The sequence below is a fragment of the Oncorhynchus clarkii genome, unplaced genomic scaffold (assembly GCF_045791955.1).
Source record: "Oncorhynchus clarkii lewisi isolate Uvic-CL-2024 unplaced genomic scaffold, UVic_Ocla_1.0 unplaced_contig_3130_pilon_pilon, whole genome shotgun sequence".
Taxonomy (NCBI): Eukaryota; Metazoa; Chordata; class Actinopteri; order Salmoniformes; family Salmonidae; genus Oncorhynchus; species Oncorhynchus clarkii.
The window spans coordinates 541,497-565,421 of NW_027261144.1; the positions used below are offsets into that span (position 1 = coordinate 541,497).

The 23,925-nt window shown below is 44.9% G+C and overlaps 1 protein-coding gene across 2 annotated transcripts in view; it reads left to right on the top strand.

Moving 5' to 3' along the window:
- Positions 1-13,097, top strand: part of LOC139405230 (F-box/LRR-repeat protein 16-like) — an 81,548-nt gene extending 68,451 nt beyond the window's left edge. For both annotated transcript variants that reach the window (XM_071147667.1, XM_071147666.1), the window contains exons 6-7: positions 8,099-8,162; positions 12,764-13,097. In XM_071147667.1, the coding sequence (XP_071003768.1) occupies positions 8,099-8,162; positions 12,764-12,912 (213 nt within the window). In that variant the 3' untranslated portion in view covers positions 12,913-13,097. The remainder of the gene's footprint in view (positions 1-8,098; positions 8,163-12,763) is intronic.
- The last annotated feature ends 10,828 nt before the right edge of the window (positions 13,098-23,925 follow it).

The following is a 23,925-nucleotide window of genomic DNA, read 5'->3' on the forward strand; positions in this document are numbered from 1 at the left end:
AGACCCTACACACTAAACCCTTTATACTAATACACTACACCCTAGACCCTACACACTATACCCTTTATACTAATACACTACACCCTAGACCCTACACACTAAACCCTTTATACACTACGCCCTAGACCCTACACACTAAACCCTTTATACTAATACACTACACGCTAGACCCTACACACTAAACCCTTTATACACTACACCCTAGACCCTATACACTAAACCCCTTATACTAATACACTACACCCTAGACCCTATACACTAAACCCCTTATACTAAAACACTACACCCTAGACCCTACACACTAAACCCTTTATACTAATACACTACACCCTAAACCCTACACACTAAACCCTTTATACACTACACCCTAGACCCTACACACTAAACCCTTTATACACTACACCCTAGACCCTACACACTAAACCCTTTATACACTACGCCCTAGACCCTACACACTAAACCCTTTACACTAATACACTACACCCTAGACCCTACACACTAAACCCTTTATACACTACACCCTAGACCCTACACACTAAACCCTTTATACTAATACACTACACCCTAGACCCTACACACTAAACCCTTTATACACTACACCCTAGACCCTACACACTAAACCCTTTATACTAATACACTACACCCTATACACTAAACCCTTTATACACTACACCCTAGACCCTACACACTAAACCCTTTATACTAATACACTACACCCTATACACTAAACCCTTTATACACTACACCCTAGACCCTACACACTAAACCCTTTATACTAATACACTACACCCTATACACTAAACCCTTTATACACTACACCCTAGACCCTACACACTAAACCCTTTATACACTACACCCTAGACCCTACACACTAAACCCTTTATACACTACACCCTAGACCCTACACACTAAACCCTTTATACACTACACCCTAGACCCTACACACTAAACCCTTTATACTAATACACTACACCCTAGACCCTACACACTAAACCCTTTATACACTACACCCTAGACCCTACTAAACACTTTATACACTACACCCTTACACTACTAATACACTACACCCTAGACCCTACACACTAAACCCCTTATACTAATACACTACACCCTAGACCCTACACACTAAACCCTTTATACACTACACCCTAGACCCTACACACTAAACCCTTTATACACTACACCCTAGACCCTACACACTAAACCCTTTATACACTACACCCTAGACCCTACACACTAAACCCTTTACACTAATACACTACACCCTAGACCCTACACACTAAACCCTTTATACACTACACCCTAGACCCTACACACTAAACCCTTTATACTAATACACTACACCCTAGACCCTACACACTAAACCCTTTATACACTACACCCTAGACCCTACACACTAAACCCTTTATACTAATACACTACACCCTAGACCCTACACACTATACCCTTTATACTAATACACTACACCCTAGACCCTACACACTAAACCCTTTATACACTACGCCCTAGACCCTACACACTAAACCCTTTATACTAATACACTACACGCTAGACCCTACACACTAAACCCTTTATACACTACACCCTAGACCCTACACACTAAACCCTTTATACTAATACACTACACCCTAGACCCTACACACTAAACCCTTTATACTAATACACTACACCCTAGACCCTACACACTAAACCCTTTATACTAATACACTACACCCTAGACCCTACACACTAAACCCTTTATACACTACACCCTAGACCCTACACACTAAACCCTTATACTAATACACTACACCCTAGACCCTATACACTACACCCCTTATACTAATACACTACACCCTAGACCCTACACACTAAACCCTTTATACTAATACACTACACCCTACACACTAAACCCTTTATACTAATACACTACACCCTATACACTAAACCCTTTATACACTACACCCTAGACCCTACACACTAAACCCTTTATACTAATACACCCTAGACCCTACACACTACACCCTTTATACACTACACCCTAGACCCTACACACTAAACCCTTTATACACTACACCCTAGACCCTACACACTAAACCCTTTATACACTACACCCTAGACCCTACACACTAAACCCTTTATACTAATACACTACACCCTAGACCCTACACACTAAACCCTTTATACACTACACCCTAGACCCTACACACTAAACCCTTTATACTAATACACTACACCCTAGACCCTACACACTAAACCCGTTATACACTACACCCTAGACCCTACACACTAAACCCTTTATACTAATACACTACACCCTAGACCCTACACACTACACCCTTTATACACTACACCCTAGACCCTACACACTAAACCCTTTATACACTACACCCTAGACCCTACACACTAAACCCTTTATAAACTACACCCTAGACCCTACACACTAAACCCTTTATACTAATACACTACACCCTAGACCCTACACACTAAACCCTTTATACACTACACCCTAGACCCTACACACTAAACCCTTTATACACTACACCCTAGACCCTACACACTAAACCCTTTATACACTACACCCTAGACCCTACACACTAAACCCTTTATACTACACTACACCCTAGACCCTACACACTAAACCCGTTATACACTACGCCCTAGACCCTACACACTAAACCCTTTATACTAATACACTACACCCTAGACCCTACACACTACACCCTTTATACACTACACCCTAGACCCTACACACTAAACCCTTTATACTAATACACTACACCCTAGACCCTACACACTAAACCCTTTATACTAATACACTACACCCTAGACCCTACACACTAAACCCTTTATACTCTACACCCTAGACCCTACACACTAAACCCGTTATACACTACACCCTAGACCCTACACACTAAACCCTTTATACTAATACACTACACCCTAGACCCTACACACTAAACCCTTTATACACTACACCCTAGACCCTACACACTAAACCCTTTATACTCTACACCCTAGACCCTATACACTAAACCCTTTATACTAATACACTACACCCTAGACCCTACACACTAAACCCTTCATACTAATACACTACACCCTAGACCCTACACACTAAACCCTTTATACTAATACACCCTAGACCCTACACACTAAACCCTTTATACTAATACACTACACCCTAGACCCTACACACTAAACCCTTTATACACTACACCCTAGACCCTACACACTAAACCCTTTATACACTACACCCTAGACCCTACACACTAAACCCTTAATACTAATACACTACACCCTAGACCCTACACACTAAACCCTTTATACACTACACCCTAGACCCTACACACTAAACCCTTTATACACTACACCCTAGACCCTACACACTAAACCCTTTATACACTACACCCTAGACCCTACACACTAAACCCTTTATACGCTACACCCTAGACCCTACACACTAAACCCTTTATACGCTACACCCTAGACCCTACACACTAAACCCTTTATACACTACACCCTAGACCCTACACACTAAACCCTTTATACTAATACACTACACCCTAGACCCTACACACTACACCCTTTATACACTACACCCTAGACCCTACACACTAAACCCTTTATACTAATACACTACACCCTAGACCCTACACACTAAACCCTTTATACTAATACACTACACCCTAGACCCTACACACTAAACCCTTTATACTCTACACCCTAGACCCTACACACTAAACCCGTTATACACTACACCCTAGACCCTACACACTAAACCCTTTATACTAATACACTACACCCTAGACCCTACACACTAAACCCTTTATACTCTACACCCTAGACCCTACACACTAAACCCTTTATACTCTACACCCTAGACCCTACACACTAAACCCTTTATACTAATACACTACACCCTAGACCCTACACACTAAACCCTTCATACTAATACACTACACCCTAGACCCTACACACTAAACCCTTTATACACTACACCCTAGACCCTACACACTAAACCCTTTATACTAATACACTACACCCTAGACCCTACACACTAAACCCTTTATAAACTACACCCTAGACCCTACACACTAAACCCTTTATACTAATACACCCTAGACCCTACACACTAAACCCTTTATAACACTACACCCTAGACCCTACACACTAAACCCTTTATACTAATACACTAGACCCTACACACTAAACCCCTTATACACTACACCCTAGACCCTACACACTAAACCCTTAATACTAATACACTACACCCTAGACCCTACACACTAAACCCTTTATACACTACACCCTAGACCCTACACACTAAACCCTTTATACACTACACCCTAGACCCTACACACTAAACCCTTTATACACTACACCCTAGACCCTACACACTAAACCCTTTATACACTACACCCTAGACCCTACACACTAAACCCTTTATACGCTACACCCTAGACCCTACACACTAAACCCTTTATACACTACACCCTAGACCCTACACACTAAACCCCTTATACACTACACCCTAGACCCTACACACTAAACCCTTAATACTAATACACTACACCCTAGACCCTACACACTAAACCCTTAATACTAATACACTACACCCTAGACCCTACACACTAAACCCTTTATACACTACACCCTAGACCCTACACACTAAACCCTTTATACACTACACCCTAGACCCTACACACTAAACCCTTTATACACTACACCCTAGACCCTACACACTAAACCCTTTATAAACTACACCCTAGACCCTACACACTAAACCCTTTATACTAATACACTACACCCTAGACCCTACACACTAAACCCTTTATACACTACACCCTAGACCCTACACACTAAACCCTTTATACACTACACCCTAGACCCTACACACTAAACCCTTTATACTAATACACTACACCCTAGACCCTACACACTAAACCCTTTTACTAATACACTACACCCTAGACCCTACACACTAAACCCTTTATACACTACACCCTAGACCCTACACACTAAACCCTTACTATACACTACACCCTAGACCCTACACACTAAACCCTTTATACTAATACACTACACCCTAGACCCTACACACTAAACCCTTTATACACTACACCCTAGACCCTACACACTAAACCCTTTATACACTACACCCTAGACCCTACACACTAAACCCTTTATTATACACTACACCCTAGACCCTACACACTAAACCCTTTATACTAATACACTACACCCTAGACCCTACACACTACACCCTTTATACACTACACCCTAGACCCTACACACTAAACCCTTTATACACTACACCCTAGACCCTACACACTAAACCCTTTATACACTACACCCTAGACCCTACACACTAAACCCTTTATACACTACACCCTAGACCCTACACACTAAACCCTTTATACTAATACACTACACCCTAGACCCTACACACTAAACCCTTTATACACTACACCCTAGACCCTACACACTAAACCCTTTATACTAATACACTACACCCTAGACCCTACACACTACACCCTTTATACACTACGCCCTAGACCCTACACACTAAACCCTTTATACTAATACACTACACCCTAGACCCTACACACTACACCCTTTATACACTACACCCTAGACCCTACACACTAAACCCTTTATACTAATACACTACACCCTAGACCCTACACACTAAACCCTTTATACTAATACACTACACCCTAGACCCTACACACTAAACCCTTTATACTCTACACCCTAGACCCTACACACTAAACCCGTTATACACTACACCCTAGACCCTACACACTAAACCCTTTATACTAATACACTACACCCTAGACCCTACACACTAAACCCTTTATACTCTACACCCTAGACCCTACACACTAAACCCGTTATACACTACACCCTAGACCCTATACACTAAACCCTTTATACTAATACACTACACCCTAGACCCTACACACTAAACCCTTCATACTAATACACTACACCCTAGACCCTACACACTAAACCCTTTATACACTACACCCTAGACCCTACACACTAAACCCTTTATACTAATACACTACACCCTACACACTACACACTAAACCCTTTATAAACTACACCCTAGACCCTACACACTAAACCCTTATACTAATACACTACACCCTAGACCCTACACACTAAACCCTTTATACTAATACACTACACCCTAGACCCTACACACTAAACCCTTTATACACTACACCCTAGACCCTACACACTAAACCCTTTATACTAATACACTACACCCTAGACCCTACACACTAAACCCCTTATACTAATACACTACACCCTAGACCCTACACACTAAACCCTTTATACTAATACACTACACCCTAGACCCTACACACTAAACCCTTTATACACTACACCCTAGACCCTACACACTAAACCCTTTATACACTACACCCTAGACCCTACACACTAAACCCTTTATACTAATACACTACACCCTAGACCCTATACACTACACCCTTTATACACTACACCCTAGACCCTACACACTAAACCCGTTATACACTACACCCTAGACCCTACACACTAAACCCTTTATACTAATACACTACACCCTAGACCCTATACACTACACCCTTTATACACTACACCCTAACCCTACACACTAAACCCGTTATACACTACACCCTAGACCCTACACACTAAACCCTTTATACTAATACACTACACCCTAGACCCTACACACTAAACCCTTTATACACTACACCCTAGACCCTACACACTAAACCCCTTATACACTACACCCTAGACCCTACACACTAAACCCTTAATACTAATACACTACACCCTAGACCCTACACACTAAACCCTTTATACACTACACCCTAGACCCTACACACTAAACCCTTTATACACTACACCCTAGACCCTACACACTAAACCCTTTATACACTACACCCTAGACCCTACACACTAAACCCTTTATACGCTACACCCTAGACCCTACACACTAAACCCTTTATACTAATACACTACACCCTAGACCCTACACACTAAACCCTTTCTACTAATACACTACACCCTAGACCCTACACACTAAACCCTTTATACACTACACCCTAGACCCTACACACTAAACCATTTATACTAATACACTACACCCTAGACCCTACACACTAAACCCTTTATACTAATACACTACACCCTAGACCCTACACACTCCTGTGGACAAGCATGTGTCTAATGAGTTAGACCTGCTCAGACTATTAGACCTGCTGCTGTCTGTCTAATAAGACCTGCTCAGACTGTCAGACCTGCTGCTGTCTGTCTAATAAGACCTGCTCAGACTATCAGACCTGCTGCTGTCTGTCTAATAAGACCTGCTCAGACTTGCTCAGACTATCAGACCTGCTGCTGTCTGTCTAATAAGACCTGCTCAGACTATCAGACCTGCTGCTGTCTGTCTAATAAGACCTGCTCAGACTATCAGACCTGCTGCTGTCTGTCTAATAAGACCTGCTCAGACTATCAGACCTGCTGCTGTCTGTCTAATAAGACCTGCTCAGACTATCAGACCTGCTGCTGTCTGTCTAATAAGACCTGCTCAGACTGTCAGACCTGCTGCTGTCTGTCTAATAAGACCTGCTCAGACTATCAGACCTGCTGCTGTCTGTCTAATAAGACTTGCTCAGACTTGCTCAGACTATCAGACCTGCTGCTGTCTGTCTAATAAGACCTGCTCAGACTATCAGACCTGCTGCTGTCTGTCTAATAAGACCTGCTCAGACTATCAGACCTGCTGCTGTCTGTCTAATAAGACCTGCTCAGACTATCAGACCTGCTGCTGTCTGTCTAATAAGACCTGCTCAGACTATCAGACCTGCTGCTGTCTGTCTAATAAGACCTGCTCAGACTATCAGACCTGCTGCTCTCTGTCTAATAAGACCTGCTCAGACTATCAGACCTGCTGCTGTCTGTCTAATAAGACCTGCTCAGACTATCAGACCTGCTGCTGTCTGTCTAATAAGACCTGCTTGGTTTTCTTATTATTAATGATAACTCGGCTTGTGTGTGTGTGTGTGTGTGTGTGTGTGTGTGTGTGTGTGTGTGTGTGTGTGTGTTTGTCCGTGTATAGGTGCAGGACTTTGGGCTACAGCACCTGTTTGGCATGAGGAGTCTACGTCTTCTCTCTCTCGCAGGTATTCACTCTCTGTGTCTCTCTGTCTCTCTCTCTCTGTCTCTGTCTCTGTCTCGCTCTCGCTCTCTGTCTCGCTCTCTCTCTTGCTCTGTCTCTCTCTCTCTCTCTCTCTCGCTCTGTCTCTCTCTCGCTCTGTCTCTCTCTCTCTCTCTGTCTCGCTCTCTCTCTGTCTCTCTCTCTGTCTCTCTCTCTGCCTCTCTCTCTCTCTCTGTCTCTCTCTGTCACTCTCCCTCTCTCTCTATGTCTCTCTCTCTCTGTCTCTCTCTCTCTCTCTCTGTCTCTCTCTCTCTCTATGTCTCTCTCTCTCTGTCTCTCTCTCTCTCTCTCTCTCTCTCTCTCTGTCTCTCTCTGTCACTCTCCCTCTCTCTCTATGTCTCTCTGTCTCTCTCTCTCTCTCTCTCTCTCTCTCGTTCTCTCTCTCGTTCTCAATTCAATCCAAGGGGCTTTATTGGAATGGGAAACATATGTTTACATTGCCAAAGCAAATCGAAATGGATAAAAAAAAAGGGAAATTATCAATAAAAAATGAACAGTAAACATTACACTCACAAAAGTTCCAAAAGAATAAAGACATTTCAAATGTCATATCATGTCTATATACACTGTTGTAGCGATGTGTTAAAGTACACAAGAGAAAATAAATAAATATGGGTTGTATTTACAATGTACATGTAGACCACATGTAGACATGTAAAGTATTCAGACCCCTTGACTTTTTCCACATATTGTTACGTTACAGCCTTATTCTAAAATGGATTAAACTGTTTTTTCCCTCCACCTCATCAATCTACACAACATACCCCATAATGACATCACAATACCCCATAATGACATCACAATACCCCATAATGACATCACAATACCCCATAATGACATCACAATACACCATAATGACAAACAAAAAACAGGTTTTTAGAATATTTTGTAAATATCACATTTACATAAGTATTCAGACCCTTTAATCAGTACTTTGTTGAAGTAACTTTGGCAGCGACTACAGCCTTGAGTCTTCTTGGGTATGACGCTACAAGCTTGGCACACCTGTATTTGGGGAGTTTCTCCCATTCTTCTCTGCAGATCCTTTCAACCTCTGTCAGGTTGGATGGGGAGTGTCGCTGCACAGCTATTTTCAGGTCTCTCCAGAGATGTTCGATCGGGTTCAAGTCCGGACTCAAGGACATTCAGAGACTTGTCCCAAAGCCACTCCTGTGTTGACTTGGCTGTGTGCTTAGGGTCATTGTCCTGTTGGAAGCTCTAGAGCAGGTTTTCTTCAAGGATCTCTGTACTTTGCTCTGTTCATCTTTCCCTCGATCCTGACTAGTCTCCCAGTCCCTGCAGGTAAAAAACATTCCCACAGCATGATGCTGCCACCACTATGCTTCACCGTAGAGATGCTGCCACCACCATGCTTCACCTTAGGGATGGTGCCAGGTTTCCTCCAGACGTGACGCTTGGCATTCAGGCCAAAGAGTTCAATCTTGGTTTCATCAGACGAGAGAATCTTGTTTCTCATGGTCTGAGAGTCCTTTAGATGCCTTTTGGCAAACTCCAAGCGGGCTGTCATGTGCCTTTTACTGAGGAGTGGCTTCCATCTGGCCACTCTACCATAAAGGCCTGATTGGTGGAGTGCTGCAGAGGTGGTTGTTCTTCTGGAAGGTTCTCCCATCTCCACAGAGGAACTATGGAGCTCTGACAGAGTGATCATTGGGTTCTTGGTTACCTCCCTGACCAAGGCCCTTCCCTCCAGATTGCTCAGTTTGGCCGGGCGGCCAGCTCTAGGAAGAGTCTTGGTGGTTCCAAACTTCTTCCATTTAAGAATGATGGAGGCCATTGTGTTCTTGGGGACCTTCAATGCCGCATAATTGATTATTTTACCCTTCCCCAGATCCCTTCCCCAGGACCTTATATAGACAGGTGTGTGCCTTTCCAAATCATGTCCAATCAACTGAATGTACCACAGGTGGACTCCAATCAAGTTTTAGAAACATCTCAAGGATGATCAATGGAAACAGGATGCACCTGAGCTCAATTTCGAGTCTCATAGCAAAGGGTCTGAATACCTATGTAAATAAGATATTTCTGTTTTTTGTTGTTGTTGTTTTTCCAAATCCATTTTAGAATAAGGCTGTAACGTAACAAAATGTGGAAAAGGTCAAAGGGGTCTGAATACTTTCTGAAGACACTCATAGGAACTACTGGCATTTGGTTTGATCACCACCACACAGTCGTTCCCTCTCTCTTCCTCTCTGCTATAACCCCTCCAGTCCAAACGCACATAGTCTGAACAGGGACAGAGGTCATCCAGGAGCTGGCATGTCCTCCTTCTGATCCATACTGAGGAAACTTCAAAGGAACCAACACACACGCACACGCACGCACACGCACACACACACGCACACACACACACACACACACACACACACACACACACACACACACACACACACACACTCTTCCTCTACCTGGCTGGGTAAATCTATATGGTATTCTATAGAAGGAGAGAGTTCAGTATATCATATCTGACTACAGTAAATGAATCATCTCTGACTACAGTACATTAGTCATCTCTGACTACAGTACATTAGTCATCTCTGACTACAGTACATTAGTCATCTCTGTCTACAGTACATGAATCATCTCTGACTACAGTACATTAGTCATCTCTGACTACAGTACATTAGTCATCTCTGACTACAGTACATTAGTCATCTCTGACTACAGTACATTAGTCATCTCTGACTACAGTACATTAATCATCTCTGACTACAGTACATTAGTCATCTCCTGACAACAGTACATGAATCATCTCTGACTACAGTACATGAATCATCTCTGACTACAGTACATTAGTCATCTCCTGACAACAGTACATGAATCATCTCTGACTACAGTACATTAGTCATCTCCTGACAACAGTACATGAATCATCTCTGACTACAGTACATTAGTCATCTCTGACTACAGTACATTAGTCATCTCCTGACAACAGTACATGAATCATCTCTGACTACAGTACATGAATCATCTCTGACTACAGTACATGAATCATCTCTGACTACAGTACATTAGTCATCTCCTGACAACAGTACATGAATCATCTCTGACTACAGTACATTAGTCATCTCTGACTACAGTACATGAATCATCTCTGACTACAGTACATTAGTCATCTCCTGACAACAGTACATGAATCATCTCTGACTACAGTACATGAATCATCTCTGACTACAGTACATGAATCATCTCTGACTACAGTACATGAATCATCTCTGACAACAGTACATGAATCATCTCTGACTACAGTACACGAATCATCTCTGACTACAGTACATGAATCATCTCTGAAAGCATTGGATTGGTGGAGACGTGGGCCAGTGGGAGTTTCCACCATGTTTCTCATACCAGTCATTTCCTGTCAAATCAGTGAAGGGAAGTGAACAAGTGCATATTTTGAAAGGAAGGAGAGATAATTGGTTACACAACCATGGGGAGAATCTTAATTGCATTTCCTTGATTTCCCCGCGTCCTCCTTCCAGAACCCATCCAATGAGAAGGTTCATCCCCTCTGTACCTTCTCATCCAAAAGGTTTTGACAAGGAGAGGAGAGAGGACATACAATTAAGATGCATGGACTTCCTGTGTTTCTCCTCTGTCCTGTCTGTCTCTGCACCACTCCTCCCCCTGCTGACCAACTCTGGTATCTCAGGAAAGCTCATTATTCAGATTGAATGGGATGTTTGGATTGCTATATGAATATAATGATAGGATGTTTAGAATGATGGAATGATAGAATGTTTAGAATGATAGAATTATATAATATTTAGAATGATAGAATGATTGAATAGATATAATATTTAGAATGATAGAATAGATAGAATGATATAATATTTAGAATTATAGAATGTTTAGAATGAGATAATAGATAGAATGATATAATATTTAGAATTATATAATATTTAGAATGATAGAATATTTAGAATGATAGAATAGATAGGACACAAGGATAGAATGGATATAATAGATACAATGATAGAATGATAGAATAGATAGAAGGAAACTATTAACTATATTAGAAACACAAGTCAGACTGGGTTTTTGTTCTCTAGACTTTTACCATCTACTGTATTAGTCTGACTTGGGTTTCTGTTATCTTTCTTCTCTCTCTGCGTCCCTCCCCATCTCTCTCTTTCTCCTTTCTCTCTTCTCTCTACCTCCATTTCTCTGTTTCTCCTCCCTCTCTCTCACCCCTATTTTCCCCCTCTCTCTCTCGTGCTCCTCTCTCCACCTCTCTCTCTATCTCTCTCTCTCTCGCTCTCGTGCTCCTCTCTCCACCCCCTCTCTCTCTCTCTCTCTCTCTCTCTCTCTCGTGCTCCTCTCTCCACCTCTCTCTCTATCTCTCTCTCTCTCTCGTGCTCCTCTCTCCACCTCTCTCTCTCTCTCTCTCTTGTGCTCCTCTCTCCACCTCTCTCTCTCTCTCTCTCGTGCTCCTCTCTCCACCTCTCTCTCTATCTCTTTCTCCACCTCTCTCTCTCCACCTCTCTCTCTATCTCTCTCTCTCGTGCTCCTCTCTCTATCTCTTTCTCTATCTCTCTGCCCCCCCAGGTTGTCCACTCCTAACCACTACAGGTCTATCTGGTTTGATCCAGATTCAGGATCTAGAGGAGTTGGAGTTGACCAACTGTCCTGGAGCCACAGCCGAACTCTTCAAGTACTACTCACAACACCTGACACGCTGCATGGTCATCGAGTAGCCCCTCCCCCGCCCCCGGATCCCCATCACACACCCCTCTAACCTACCACCTTATCCAACTACCAACTGACCTGCCTACCAATCCCCGACCCCAACTACCCCAACTATCGACCACTCCCTTACTTCAGCCCAACGAACGCAGAGGAGGAATGATGACGATGTCGATGGAGCCAGCCAGGATCTCTGCTCCAGCCAGGATCTCTGCTCCAGCCAGGATCTCTGCCCCAGCCAGGATCTCTGCCCCAGCTTGGATCTCTGCTCCAGCCAGGATCTCTGCTCCAGCTTGGATCTCTGCCCCAGCCAGGATCTCTGCTCCAGCCAGGATCTCTGCTCCAGCCAGGATCTCTGCTCCAGCCAGGATCTCTGCTCCAGCCTGGATCTCTGCTCCAGCCAGGATCTCTGCCCCAGCCAGGATCTCTGCTCCAGCTTGGATCTCTGCTCCAGCCAGGATCTCTGCTCCAGCTTGGATCTCTGCCCCAGCCAGGATCTCTGCTCCAGCCAGGATCTCTGCTCCAGCCAGGATCTCTGCTCCAGCCAGGATCTCTGCTCCAGCCAGGATCTCTGCTCCAGCTTGGATCTCTGCTCCAGCCAGGATCTCTGCTCCAGCCAGGATCTCTGCTCCAGCCAGGATCTCTGCTCCAGCCAGGATCTCTGCTCCAGCTTGGATCTCTGCTCCAGCCAGGATCTCTGCTCCAGCCAGGATCTCTGCTCCAGCCAGGATCTTTGCTCCAGCTTGGATCTCTGCTCCAGCCAGGATCTCTGCTCCAGCCAGGATCTCTGCTCCAGCCAGGATCTCTGCTCCAGCCAGGATCTCTGCCCCAGCCAGGATCAACCAGGGAACGTTTACAGGAAAGAGGGATAAACTATGTAAAATAAAAAAGGGAATGTATTGTATTGGAGGGATGTGAGCGCAGAGGGATGTTCTGTACAGACCAGATAGGACAGTTTAACATGGCTGTGATGGACTCAAAATGGAGAAAGGGATAAGTCTGGGACACACACACACACACACACTGTACACACACACACACACACACTGTACACACACACACACACACACTGTACACACACACACATACACTGTACACACACACACACACACACTGTACACACACACACACACAATAGGGAACTCCAACAGACGACCAGACTTAGCGGTGACACGGTGCCATCTCCGTGTCTCTCTGTGTGAGAATGGGGGGACGTCAGACCCTCTCCTCTCCTCCATCTCCGTGTCTCTCTGTGTGAGAATGAGGGGGACGTCAGACCCTCTCCTCTCCTCCATCTCCGTGTCTCACTGTGTGAGAATGAGGGGGACGTCAGACCCTCTCCTCTCCTCCATCTCCGTGTCTCTCTGTGTGAGAATGAGGGGGACGTCAGACCCTCTCCTCTCCTCCATCTCCGTGTCTCTCTGTGTGAGAATGGGGGTGACGTCAGACCCTCTCCTCTCCTCCATCTCCGTGTCTCTCTGTGTGAGAATGGGGGTGACGTCAGACCCTCTCCTCTCCTCCATCTCCGTGTCTCTCTGTGTGAGAATGGGGGGACGTCAGACCCTCTCCTCTCCTCCATCTCCGTGTCTCTCTGTGTGAGAATGGGGGGGACGTCAGACCCTCTCCTCTCCCCCATCTCCGTGTCTTAGCAAAGGACTAAAGAAGAAAAATGCCTCTGTAGAATAACGCGACAGAGCTGCACGCTTTATCCGCTCGTTGTCATGCCGATTCATCTCTCTCTTTTTGTTGTTGATATTACTACTACTATTATTATTTTATTTTTGTAAACATTATTTTGGGAATCTGAGGACAACTGACAATGAATTCCTGTGCGGAGGGAGGACACGTGTCTGAGGCTTTTACAGTACAGGACCAGGACAACTACACTACCCAGGAAACACTGGGGTTTTTTTGGAAGGTCAATCCTGATGATTCTACCCAGAGGTCACCTGATCAGACCCTGCAGAGGTCAGGGTCAGGACAGACTGAGACTACAGAGACTCTATTCCACTTTACATACACTAGCTGATGCTGATTGGTTAAGCTTGGCCTTACCAACCATCCTGTTTGCCATTCCATTCTGTATGTCAGTTTAATATTAGTGGTTAGATGGGAGAGGAGGGCCGTTATATAAATCCTATGTGCCATGGTTTTACCTCCCAGCATCATGACTTACTTCAACGTCTTGATGCTATGTACCTCCGTTTACACTGTCCGTTACAGTAATACACACACACACACACACACACACACACACACACACACACACACGGTCGTTGTGTCTCTGAATCAACTCAACACAAGCTGACTCTGTGTGTGAAACTGAGGACGTTCCACAACGGTGAGCGAGGGAACGATGGCCTCCTGTTATATTGGAGATTTAAGACCAGGCTAACAACTGATACAGGGTCAGATATTTTGACTTTCTCCTAATGGGCAAGGTTAGGATGTGGGTAGAGCAAGCTGATCCTAGATCTGAGAATATGAGTCCCCTAATGGTTAACGTTAGGATGTGGGTAGAGAGCAAGCTGATCCTAGATCTGTGAATATGAGCAACGTCTACCCTGACCACTACTACGACTGAGCCCTTTACCCAGCATGCTTTGTGGTCCTCATTCAAGATGGCGGCTCTGTCAAAGGGCCAAGTTTTACAGTCCTTGTACTAACCTCATTTCTATTCTAAACTTCACCTGGTGAACCAGCTCTCCTTACTGCTGTGTGTGTGTGTGTGTGTGTGTGTGTGTGTGTGTGTGTGTGGGAGGGGGGGGGGGGGTCCTCAGCTTGCTTCCTTCTGAGGATTTGTTTCATAATGACATCCAGGTTGAGCTGACTGTAACAGTTGATTCATAATGACATCCAGGTTGAGCTGACTGTAACAGTTGATTCATAATGACGTCCAGGTTGAGCTGACTGTAACAGTTGATTCATAATGACATCCAGGTTGAGCTGACTGTAACAGTTGATTCATTATAACGTCCAGGTTGAGCTGACTGTAACAGTTGATTCATAATGACGTCCAGGTTGAGCTGACTGTAACAGTTGATTCATAATGACGTCCAGGTTGAGCTGACTGTAACAGTTGATTCATAATGACATCCAGGTTGAGCTGACTGTAACAGTTGATTCATAATGACGTCCAGGTTGAGCTGACTGTAACAGTTGATTCATAATGACATCCAGGTTGAGTTGACTGTAACAGTTGATTCATAATGACGTCCAGGTTGAGCTGACTGTAACAGATGATTCATAATGACGTCCAGGTTGAGCTGACTGTAACAGTTGATTCATAATGACGTCCAGGTTGAGCTGACTGTAACAGTTGATTCATAATGACATCCAGGTTGAGTTGACTGTAACAGTTGATTCATAATGACGTCCAGGTTGAGCTGACTGTAACAGATGATTCATAATGACGTCCAGGTTGAGCTGACTGTAACAGTTGATTCATAATGACGTCCAGGTTGAGCTGACTGTAACAGTTGATTCATAATGACATCCAGGTTGAGCTGACTGTAACAGTTGATTCATAATGACATCCAGGTTGAGCTGACTGTAACAGTTGATTCATAATGACGTCCAGGTTGAGCTGACTGTAACAGTTGATTCATAATGACATCCAGGTTGAGTTGACTGTAACAGTTGATTCATAATGACATCCAGGTTGAGCTGACTGTAACAGTTGATTCATAATGACATCCAGGTTGAGCTGACTGTAACAGTTAATTCATAATGACGTCCAGGTTGAGCTGACTGTAACAGTTGATTCATAATGACATCCAGGTTGAGCTGACTGTAACAGTTGATTCATAATGACGTCCAGGTTGAGCTGACTGTAACAGTTGATTCATAATGACATCCAGGTTGAGTTGACTGTAACAGTTGATTCATAATGACGTCCAGGTTGAGCTGACTGTAACAGTTGATTCATAATGACATCCAGGTTGAGCTGACTGTAACAGTTGATTCATAATGACATCCAGGTTGAGCTGACTGTAACAGTTGATTCATAATGACGTCCAGGTTGAGCTGACTGTAACAGTTGATTCATAATGACATCCAGGTTGAGCTGACTGTAACAGTTGATTCATAATGACATCCAGGTTGAGCTGACTGTAACAGTTTACAGCGTAGCTTACACCTCCTTACGCCACACAGGGTAATTTTCTCATGCTATATTTAGGTACGGCTTAGGTACACACACACACACACACACACACACACACACACACACACACACACACACTGCATCCCACCGCCAGACCCCCAGGCAGACAGCTGTTGTAACATTTCTTCAGCTCCAGTCCTAAAGATAACAGTCTGTACTTGGCTCTCAGGTGGAGGTGACAGGGATGATATGGGTGAGATAGAGGTACAGATAGAGGTACCGATAGAGGTACCGATAGAGGTACAGGCCAGCCCCCCCCCCCCCCCCCCCACACACACACAGCCGATAGCAGGTTATAGGTATTTCTGCTTTTAAAGGCATTATCCCATTGAGCCACCGTATGTAGTGTTTACCGTGAGCGGGATCTCCCTGAACCCGGAAAACATTGCCTTTGAAAAGCCTCACTGCCTCTCTAACCTTAAGTATTCATGTAGTGAGCTTGTGGGTTCCTGACTGTCTGGTTTCCTGCTTCACACAAACACTACAGGCCAGGCTTTTAATCAACTGGTCCCACTTTAATTTATTCACCTTTCAATGACGTGCTGTACATAATGTATTTATCTATTTATTTATTTATTGACTGAGGATTGTGATTGGTTGAGACAGTCTTTCAGCCAAACAGACCCGTTTAAAGCTGAGCCTGTTGGTTTGTCGTGTGTCATGATACTGGTCAGCGGGTGGCTCATTTAGGTGATGGGCAAATCTGAAATGGCTCCCTGTTACCTATGTAGTGCACTACTTTGAGCCAAAAGAAGTGCCCTATTTGAGGAAGGAATATGTATAGGAATAGTAAAGGAATAAGAGGAACCTTTGAGCAATACCTGAAGAACCTATTCCCTACATAGAACAAGTCAACTACTTGGCCAATAGGAGGAATTCTAGCTCTTAGCTGTGGCTGCTGGTCCACTAGTGGATTCTAGCTCTTAGCTGTGGCTGCTGGTCCACTAGAGGATTCTAGCTCTTAGCTGTGGCTGCTGGTCCACTAGTGGATTCTAGCTCTTAGCTGTGGCTGCTGGTCCACTAGGGGATACTAGCTCTTAGCTGTGGCTGCTGGTCCACTAGAGGATTCTAGTTCTTAGCTGCCGGTCCACTAGGTGATTCTAGCTCTTAGCTGTGGCTGCTGGTCCACTAGGGGATTCTAGCTCTTAGCTGCTGGTCCCCTAGGGGATTCTAGCTCTTAGCTGTGGCTGCTGGTCCACTAGGGGATTCTAGCTCTTAGCTGTGGCTGCTGGTCCCCTAGGGGATTCTAGCTCTTAGCTGTGGCTGCTGGTCCACTAGGGGATACTAGCTCTTAGCTGTGGCTGCTGGTCCACTAGGGGAATCTAGCTCTTCGCTGTGGCTGCTGGTCCACTAGGGGATTCTAGCTCTTAGCTGCTGGTCCACTAGGTGATTCTAGCTCTTAGCCGTGGCTGCTGGTCCACTAGGGGATTCTAGCTCTTAGCTGTGGCTGCTGGTCCACTAGGGGATTCTAGCTCTTAGCTGAGGCTGCTGGTCCACTAGGGGATTCTAGCTCTTAGCTGTGGCTGCTGGTCCCCTAGGGGATTCTAGCTCTTAGCTGTGGCTGCTGGTCCACTAGGGGATTCTAGCTCTTAGCTGTGGCTGCTGGTCCACTAGGGGATTCTAGCTCTTAGCTGCTGGTCCACTAGGAGATTCTAGCTCTTAGCTGTGGCTGCTGGTCCACTAGGGGATTCTAGCTCTTAGCTGTGGCTGCTGGTCCACTAGGGGATTCTAGCTCTTAGCTGAGGCTGCTGGTCCACTAGGGGATTCTAGCTCTTAGCTGTGGATGCTGGTCCACTAGTGGATTCTAGCTCTTAGCTGTGGCTACTGGTCCACTAGGGGATTCTAGCTCTTAGCTGTGGCTGCTAGTCCACTAGGGGATTCTAGCTCTTAGCTGTGGCTGCTAGTCCACTAGGGGATTCTATTTTTGTTCTGATAGCTATCTTGACTTTTGTGTCCAGCTTTACTTCAACAGTACTTGATTGCAATTTTATAAATTCACATTGAATCTCGAGAGTGCTGTGAAAATAGTGAGCTGTTGTGGGCTTACAGATTTGTAACGTCCGGGAGAGCCCAGCACAGAATGTTTTCTTTCAGTAGTCTTTTTCCCGACCCCTAGCTAAGCTAGCAGGATTGGTTAGCTTAGCTAGCTGCATACTGTCAGTTTAGCTAGGATAGCTGGATTGGTTAGCTTAGCTAGCTGCATACTGTCAGTTTAGCTAGGTAGGATAGCTGGATTGGTTAGCTTAGCTAGCTGCATACTGTCAGTTTAGCTAGGATAGCTGGATTGGTTAGCTTAGCTAGCTGCATACTGTCAGTTTAGCTAGGTAGGATAGCTGGATTGATTAGCTTAGCTAGCTGCATACTGTCAGTTTAGCTAGGATAGCTGGATTGGTTAGCTTAGCTAGCTGCATACTGCCAGTTTAGCTAGGATAGCTGGATTGGTTAGCTTAGCTAGCTGCATACTGCCAGTTTAGCTAGGATAGCTGGATTGGTTAATTTAGCTAGCTGCAAAATGGCTGGATTACTGACATCATCACTCCCCAACCTCAACCCTGTACAGCTCTACTGTACACTGGACATACTGTACTGTACCTATGTTAAGGCCAAGCACCAAGCTGACAGCACTCCCCCCTCTCCCCTCTATCTCTAACAGAATAACTGTCCAGGGGCATTTGTCATCACCCACCAATTATCTCTCTCTCCCTCTCCCCCTCTCTCTCTCTCTCTCTCCCTCTCCCCCTCTCCCTCTCTCTCCCTCTCTCTCTCCCCCTCTCTCCCTCTCCCTCTCTCTCCCCCTCTCTCCATATCCTTCTCTCTCTCTCTCTCTCTCTCTCCCTCTCTCCCTCTCTCCCTCTCTCCCCCTCTCTCTCCTTCTGTCTAACAGAGGAAGAGTCCAGGGACATGTTCGATGTATTTTTTTCCCACATGGTGACCAACCCAACAGGTTAAAACTCTGTACTGAATAAGACACTGTATAATAATTATAACAATAAAAGTATGTTGTAAGTCCTTCTGATTGACACAAGAGGAACATGTTCAGAGGGTTAAAACACATCAGTCTCCAGAACACTGTCAACAACTGGGAGGGACACTGGTCTGTTACGTAGAGCATCTGAAGACAGGACAGAAACATGCTATTCAGAAGGTCTATGGAGGGAAAACAGTTGATGACTGAACATGTGACTTCTATCCAGGTCTCCATTGGTTCAACTGTTTCAGTTTAAACTGAGTTTACAGTTTAAACTGAGTTTACAGTGATCTGCCCGATACGGTATGGTGGCCTGGGAGGGACACTGGTCTATGGGGTATTTAGGGCCCGGGATTCCATCCATAGAGAACTCTCGGCTATGCAGCTTTTACAGTGATCTGCCCGATACGGTACGGTGGCCTGGGAGGGACACTGGTCTTTTACAGGCTCATGTTACTCTTAGGGACGACTGTACTCTACACCTCGTGTCTGTCTACCACACTCCCTTACCTACATTCCTGTATAATGGGTACTATTTTGGTATCTCTCTGTTTATTATTTGTGACACAGAGGTCATATGGAGATGTGTGTTTTGGAGGGTTTGTTTCTTTTATTATGTTTTGCTCATTTTGTTTTTGTGTAAATACTGATACTGTGGTGATGATATGAAACATTTGATTGGACAGGAGAGAAAGTGGTGTGGTGAATCTAATGGATTTGATTGGACGGGAGAGAAAGCGGTGTGGTGAATCTAATGGATTTGATTGGACGGGAGAGAAAGTGGTGTGGTGAATCTAAAGGATTTGATTGGACGGGAGAGAAAGTGGTGTGGTGATTCTAATGGATTTGATTGGACAGGAGAGAAAGTGGTGTGGTAATTCTAATGGATTTGATTGGACAGGAGAGAATGTGGTGTGGTGAATCTAAAGGATTTGATTGGGCCGGAGAGAAAGAGGTGTGGTGATTCTAATGGATTTCATTGGACGGGAGAGAAAGAGGTGTGGTGATTCTGAAGGATTTGATTGGGACGGGAGAGAAAGAGGTGTGGTGATTCTGAAGGATGGCTGCAGTGCCTTGTCAGAGAGCAGTTGTTGTTTTTTGACACGGTATTTGGTTCCAGTCTGCACCGTTTTAGTAAAAGTTGTACAAAACTAAACCGCGTGCCTCATCTCCTTCCTTTCATCCTCCTACATTGCCATTTTAGCCAAGGCTTTTATTCAAAGCAACTCACAGTGGTGCGCACCTGCATTTTTATACACATGTGACAACAATTGTTGTTGTGATGCAACTGATATTTATGTGAAGGTTTGTCCCCCAACACTTTTTATGCAGATAACCTGCCACTCTTATCACGACTGCTGTGCCAAACATCGGCCGTACAACTTGTGTACGTGGCCTTATAGGGAGAACCTCCATTGCGGTTTCCGTGATCCCTCGCGTCCTCTCTCTCTCTCTCTCTCTCTCTCTCCTCACCGCCTCCTCAAAACCCATTGGATGAGAAGGTCAGAGAGGTCCCTCCTGTTTGGCATTCTCATCCAACGGGGGTTTTTGAGATAGAGGCGAGGAGAAAGGGCTTTGAGGAATCCAGGAAATGCGATGGTGATTCTCCCTGTTGTTTGTGAGTTGTGCGTCACAGGGGCCCACCACTCAGACGTGTAACAGGGACAATCATTTGATGGTAGATCAACGGTGTTTATTCATGTGTAAAACAAGGGTCTATCAGGATGCAGCGTACAGAACATTAGGCTACAACACTATAAAACATCAGAGACAGGAGATAAACAACAACACAAACATTGTCCCGTCATGGGTGGGTGTGTGTGTGTGTGTGTGTGTGAGTGTGTCTGTGTGTATGTGTGTCTGTGTGTATGTTATAGGCAGCCCACAGCTGAAGAGGCTGTGTACCAGGTCAACACTAGGTATGTAAATGAGGGAATCAATGTACCTTTTTAATGGACAACAGTGGGTGTTGATCTAGTGATCGATCGGGTCTAAAAACAGACAGCTGATCAGTAGCTAAAGAAGAGGCAGTCAGTCTGTGAGGACAGGACAGGAAATGGGGAAAACACACACACGGTTGTCACAGGACCCGTTTCCCCAACACAGATTAAGCCTATAGTCCCGGACTACGAGACACGTTCACTGGAGAAGGCTTATAGGACGAAGTGGGCTTTAATCTGTGTGAACGGAAAAGCGTTCCTCCTAGCATCACATTTCACATGTCAACGTTAAAACAGGAAGTTTGGGGGTCTCTAAGTTACAGTTAGGCACATTCAAAGCCATAAAACAGAGGAGGGTAACCTGGTCTAATCTAATCCTGTCTGAATCATTTATTGTTATCTCCCATAACATAGTATCATTGAGAGCTACTGGGAATTTTGCAATCCGAGACACTTTGGTGAGAGAGAGAGAGTACAGTTTGTGTCCTCTTGTCTCCTGACTCCCGGGGTCATTCCTCCACTTGGCCTCTAGGTGGAGCCCTCTCTCCAAACAGCACAGCTCGCCATCGGGGAAGGAGACAGAAGGGATCTATCTATAAAGGAGGTCCATCTATACACAACACAGAAAGACCCCTGGAGGTTAACTGGACTGTGTACGTATGGATGGACACGTGTGTATGGATAGGTATGTGTGAATCGACGTTTACCGCAGGTGGAAAAGGTAACAAAACAAAAAATACTTTTCTGGAAAAAAATACATTTTCTTATTTTTTTAAGTCAACATGCGTATCAAATGAAATGCAGCGTCTGAATATATTACAGGCCTACGCCCGTGTTATAGAGAGAGGTTCATAAACCATACACAGGCTAGGCTACGGCTCTGACAGTATTCAGACCGTGTTATAGAGAGAGGTTCATAAACCATACACAGGCTAGGCTACAGCTCTGACAGTATTCAGACCGTGTTATAGAGAGAGGATCATAAGCCATACACAGGCTAGGCTACGGCTCTGACAGTATTCAGACCGTGTTATAGAGAGAGGTTCATAAGCCATACACAGGCTAGGCTACAGCTCTGACAGTATTCAGACCGTGTTATAGAGAGAGGATCATAAGCCATACACAGGCTAGGCTACGGCTCTGACAGTATTCAGACCGTGTTTTATAAAGGCTGCCATCCTTTGAGAGATGGAGAAACAGGGAGGAATTCAAGCAAAGCCACACTGCAGGATTTCACACAGTAGCAAACAGACCACGAACTCATTTCACGGAGGACAGAGTGTCTGCAGGTTTTCGCTCCAACCCTCGTTCTTGCTGGAGGAATTAAGGTCACTAATTAGTAAGGATCTCCCTTCATCTGGTTGTCTAGGTTTTAATTGAATTGGGAAAAAACAAAAACACACAGACACTCGACCCTCGGTAGAATACAGGAGGCTGCAGCTGAATGGACGTGGGTACTGTAAAATACAGGAGGCTGTAGCTGAATGGACGTGGGTACTGTAGAATACAGGAGGCTGTAGCTGAATGGACGTGGGTACTGTAGAATACAGGAGGCTGTAGCTGAATGGACCTGGGTACTGTAGAATACAGGAGGCTGTAGCTGAATGGACGTGGGTACTGTAGAATACAGGAGGCTGCAGCTGAATGGACGTGGGTACTGTAGAATACAGGAGGCTGTAGCTGAATGGACGTGGGTACTGTAGAATACAGGAGGCTGCAGCTGAATGGACGTGGGTACTGTAGAATACAGGAGGCTGCAGCTGAATGGACGCGGGTACTGTAGAATACAGGAGGCTGCAGCTGAATGGACGTGGGTACTGTAGAATACAGGAGGCTGTAGCTGAATGGACGTGGGTACTGTAGAATACAGGAGGCTGTAGCTGAATGGACCTGGGTACTGTAGAATACAGGAGGCTGTTGCTGTGTTAGCTACAGTATACTGTAGAATACA